The sequence below is a fragment of the Acanthisitta chloris genome, unplaced genomic scaffold, assembly GCF_000695815.1.
Source record: "Acanthisitta chloris isolate BGI_N310 unplaced genomic scaffold, ASM69581v1 scaffold19741, whole genome shotgun sequence".
In the NCBI taxonomy this organism is placed as follows: domain Eukaryota; kingdom Metazoa; phylum Chordata; class Aves; order Passeriformes; family Acanthisittidae; genus Acanthisitta; species Acanthisitta chloris.
This window is the reverse complement of record NW_008656726.1, coordinates 15,916-20,546: the sequence shown is the minus strand read 5'-3', so window position 1 is coordinate 20,546 and position 4,631 is coordinate 15,916. Positions and strand designations below refer to the sequence as shown.

General features: G+C 49.0%; 1 protein-coding gene across 2 annotated transcripts in view; it reads left to right on the top strand.

Annotated features, from left to right (window-relative positions):
* DET1 (de-etiolated homolog 1 (Arabidopsis)) overlaps nt 1-4,175 on the top strand; it is a 10,076-nt gene extending 5,901 nt beyond the window's left edge. Inside the window, exons 3-4 of one of the 2 annotated variants that reach the window (XM_009084448.1) lie at nt 75-266; nt 3,986-4,175. In XM_009084448.1, coding sequence (XP_009082696.1) covers nt 75-266; nt 3,986-4,175 — 382 coding nt within the window. Of the gene's footprint in view, nt 1-74; nt 267-563; nt 712-3,985 lie in introns of those variants that run through there. The other variant, XM_009084449.1, reaches the window with a different exon arrangement.
* The last annotated feature ends 456 nt before the right edge of the window (nt 4,176-4,631 follow it).

The window sequence follows — 4,631 nt, the reverse complement described above, 5'->3', positions numbered from 1 at the left end:
TCAGTTTTCCTCTTTAGTTTGTGCTGCTCACCTGTGCCCTTTATGAACCAAACCTGTTTCTTGGTTTGCTGCAGGTTCAAGGACACTATAGTGAATGCCAAGTACGGAGGGCACACGGAGGCCGTGCGGCGGCTGCTGGGGCAGCTCCCGATCAGTGCTCAGTCCTACAGCGGCAGCCCCTACCTCGACCTCTCCCTCTTCAGCTATGATGACAAGTGGGTGTCAGTCATGGAGCGGCCCAAGACCTGTGGTGATCACCCCATAAGGTATGGGACAGGCCAAGAAGCTGTATCTGAGGAGAGCAGTGCAAGAGTCGCTCTAAATCGCCTCTGTGGCATCGTGTGCAGTAGAGGGAGGAGATTGAGGCCTTTCTCTTAGAACATCCTTTCACCAGAGGGTTTATTTCAGCAGTCCCACAAAGCTTGGCCTCTCTCCTTTGCAGTAAGTCGTATGTGTGGGAGGGCTTTTCAGATTATCTCCCTGAGCTGCTCTGGGGAAGGTTTGGGCAGTGAAGGCTGAGCTTTTCCATATGAATGGCCTTGTACCTCCTCCTCTTCTAGCAGTGCTGCCATTGTGTTTGGGCTGCAGAATGATACAGTTCCGGATTCCTGCTTTCCTGTGCTGGAAGGATCCTTTCTGAGCACGTGGTTTAGCTGGCAAGGATTATCTGGTTTGCCCTGTGAATAAAATAGTGTCTGGGTTAGGTGTTACTCAGAATGCTTGTGGTATTGATTTAGCTGTTTTCAGACTTCCCTTGTTTACAGTTCTCACCCCGGGAGCTGTACTCCTCTTCATACTCCTCTTCTCTCTGATCTGTAGGAAATTTTTGTCTGTAGTAGGAGCTTTAGCCAGGTGTAAGGGCTGTTCTGTGCCTCTTCTGTCTGAGTCTTTGATGCTGAAAGAAGGAGTAAGTCTGAGCTTGGGAATAAGGAGGTTTGTAATGCTTCTTGCAGGAACACCGGGACTGTTTATTCTTTTTGTTGGCTGCAGCCATGGCTGCAAACAGTAGTGGTTAAAAATCCAACATCTCCAGCCTGAAAGGCTTAAAGAGGCTGAGTTCACCAGGCAGCATAGTCTCTCCACTCATAGTACTGCAAAAGCAAACCTTTGCTCTGAAAACAAAGAGAGCCTTCAGTGCCCGGGTGCTTTGTTTAGTGACTGCACACATGTTGGGGGCTCAGGCAGCCTAGGGAGATCAATCTGGCCTGTTTCCCAACTTTATTTTCATCAATGCATTCTCAAAAAGTGGTTTCATATCTCCCCTGGCCCTGACTCAGGTGGCAGGGAACTTCTGATTATTCCTGCGCTCTCAATTCCCAAATTATGTATATTTAATTGATTTTTCTGCCTGTATGATTTAGTTTGATCTCCAGCTTCCGTGTTATCTGCAAAGAAAGGCTGCCCTTTTCCCCCTTGTCATGCTCGACGTTGGGAAAACTTGCAGGGTGGCAGTTGTCTGCCAGCGCCAACCTGCGCGTGGCTCCTGCAGACAAAAGGGAGCAGAACTGCAGTCATTTGCTGCGGTTGAGTCTTTGTAGTAAACAAAGCGAAGTGCCACCTTCCCTCCCTCCCCTGAGCAAAGCGGCATTTCAGAGCCAGAGCTTTTAAAGCTCAAAGCTGTGCAGAGTCAATTAGGACTTGAATAGAGCCTCAGAGCAGTGGGGCTCCTGGTTTTTGGAAAGTAAGCAGAAGATGAGGCGCTAACCTTAACCATTCAGTAGCTGAAATAGTGCTGCTGTGGTTCTCACGTGCAAAACAAAGGGATTAATAAAATAATGCCAGCTGCCTGTTGTGGTTAGAGGGCTTGGAAATGAGGGACCACAGGATTTGTAATATAAGTCCTGTAATTGTCTGGAATGGAAAACCCTTCAGCAGCTAAGGGTGTTATAATCTGTGTGCAGTTTCTGGCACGATGTGCAGACTAGGAAGGCCTCCAGACCTTTTCCACATCGGTTCAGTTCTTCTGTGCACTGTCTGTTTAACCCTTTTGGTATTCCAGAAGGTTGCAACTCTCAGCTCTGGCGACTTGAGAGACCAGTGGTTGTTCACTCTCAGGCAGGAAGGTCTTTCGGTTCTCCATCACCACCACCTTCCAGTCTCTTTTCAGGAGGCTTGAAGAGATATTCAGTGGGTGAAATGATGGCACTTCTGAGGAAGAGGCTCTAACACAGCTCTATCTATAGTAGGGGGTCTCTAAAATCCATCTAGATGGCTAATAAGGAGCCATTTAAAAAAAAAATTGGTCTGCAGATAAATCTTCCATTTTCCTACAGTTTGAAAAGGCTGGTCTTGCTGTTTCTGTTGACATACAATTTTATATTGCAGTGCCTAATTTATCCCCAGAGTGGGAGCCCATGGAAATGGCCTCTGATTGCAGAGCACTTTTAAAAATACATTTAAAAATACCAAACTGAGCACATCTTTGAGATTACAGGGAGCTTCATCTTGAGTAGTAAATTATTGTGAATTGGGGAGAGAGGAACAGACGGAGGACTGTGCTTTATTAAAGAATGACCCTCTGCATAGCCAGCCTTGTGTAGGAGGGAATGGGCTTTTTGAAAAGCCAAATTCCAAGATTGTGACTCTCTTGCTGGGTTCTTGTGTGCAATTTTCAGGCAGGGCTGGCTGGCACTTTGATTCAGAGGAAGGGAAAGGAGAGTGGCCCTCCAGGAAGAATATGAGGTTCTCAATAGGCTGTGTTGTTAAAATGTGGAGTATGTCTGCTCCTGAAACAGCATCGCCAGTATCTGTCATCAGCCGTTCTTCCAGGCTGAGAGCTGAGTGCATTGTACTGCTGGCGGGGGGGAAATGGGCTCCCAGATTAAAAGCATTCTTTGAGTTAAAATCAGAGAAAAATGCAAAATACCCACATGTACTAAGTATTGGTGGAAAGGGAAACAGCTGGGAGGCAAAATGGCAATTCTGTGCCTGAAATTGGAAGAGGTCTAATGAAAATGGTCTAGCGAACTGAGACGTCAGGGTAAGGACTTGAGTTAGAGCCCTGCTACTTTGTGAACGTACCACATCCAGAAACCTCCTCCAAAGTCTTGGGGAGGGTGGGATCATCGCAAAGTCCTGTGTTCTGGCAGAAGCAGAGGACAGTGGTGTTACCTGGGCTTGTGTTGGGTACACACAGTGTGCAGAGAAGGTTCAAGAAGCAAAGAGCTTCCTAGACTTACTTCAGCGCTGTTTGCCTCCTCCCTTTGGCAATGTTGTCTCTGTACTGAAGCTGTGTTCCAGAACTCACCTGTCTGGAGACACATGTGAGCTTGACCCACACATGAGCTGACTTGTGTGGGTGACAGCAGGACTTAAGGTTTTCCTTGGCCTGTGCCCTTCCTGTGATTGTTGAGTCCAGTCTACCAGGTTCTTCCTGTCCAGCCTATCTCATAATGTTTTTTTGATGGAAACCTAAAAGGAACTGCAAAGCCTTGTTTGAGCTATACAGTACAACTGGGCACCCTTGAGCAGGGTTGGATCGAGCTGTTCACCTTCCTTGACTGAACGGGGAGGCAGCGAGGCACAAGAACAGCAGTGTAAAGCCTTCCTGGCTGCACCAGGAGAGGGAAGGGGTGGCCTTATGCTCTCAGTGAAGGCCATTGCTAAGGAAAGTGAGCTCAGTTCTGTGTGGTATGTCTGCCTTAGGGATCAAGGGGAGCAGCTTGCATTAAGAGAGGATGGAGAGCCAGCACAGGTAGGGTCTAGACCAAACATACTCCCTCTTGTCAGCTACGTCCACCAAAATAACAGGCAGAGTCCTTTCACTGCTAATACTAAAATAAAGTGAAACTTTTCTAGACAGTGGAAAACGAGTGCCCTGGGAGGGGCTTTCCTGCATAGCCAAGAGCCAGACACCCAGCTGAGGACCTCCTGCCCCTGCGGGAGTACCAGCAATTGAAGACGGTGCTTGTCTCAGTGTGTGAAGAGCCCAGATGGCAAAGTCAATAGTCGGGAACAGCCATAATTGACTTTCTCTTCCTTTCAGATTTTACGCTCGTGATTCCGGGCTCCTGAAGTTCGAGATCCAGGCGGGACTCCTGGGGCGCCCCATCAATCACACAGTGCGGCGCCTGGTCGCCTTCACCTTCCACCCCTTCGAGCCCTTCGCCATCTCGGTGCAGCGCACGAACGCGGAGTACGTGGTGAACTTCCACATGAGGCACAGCTGCACGTAGAGGGACTTGTAGCTGAGGCAGCTGCTCTCCCTGGGTCTGGGCCTCTGCCACAGACGCACCAAAGCCAGACACTCGCACCTTCTGGGAAACCAAACCATCGCTCATGTTGAGGAACCTGACCTGTGGGAGTGCCTACCACTGGCATCTCACAGGGCCCTCAGCTGTGAAAAGCTGATCAGCTCTGGTTAGGTGTGGGAATGTTTCCTCTGACCCTGTTCGTACTGCAGAGGTCCCACTGCATTAAGTGCTGCTGTCCTTTCCTATACCTGTTGATGAACAAAGTGTAGCTGAGGTTCCTTTCCTGGTTTCCCAGAGGCATGTCCGTTTCCTAGGTCTTAGGATGGCAGAGATGGAGCTTTTTATCACACTTTGTGGAGTGCTCCCTTCTGCACTGGTGCTCTCCTACCTTGTTGAGACAAATGGCCTGTCCTAGAGGGAATGGATGGGAGCCATGGG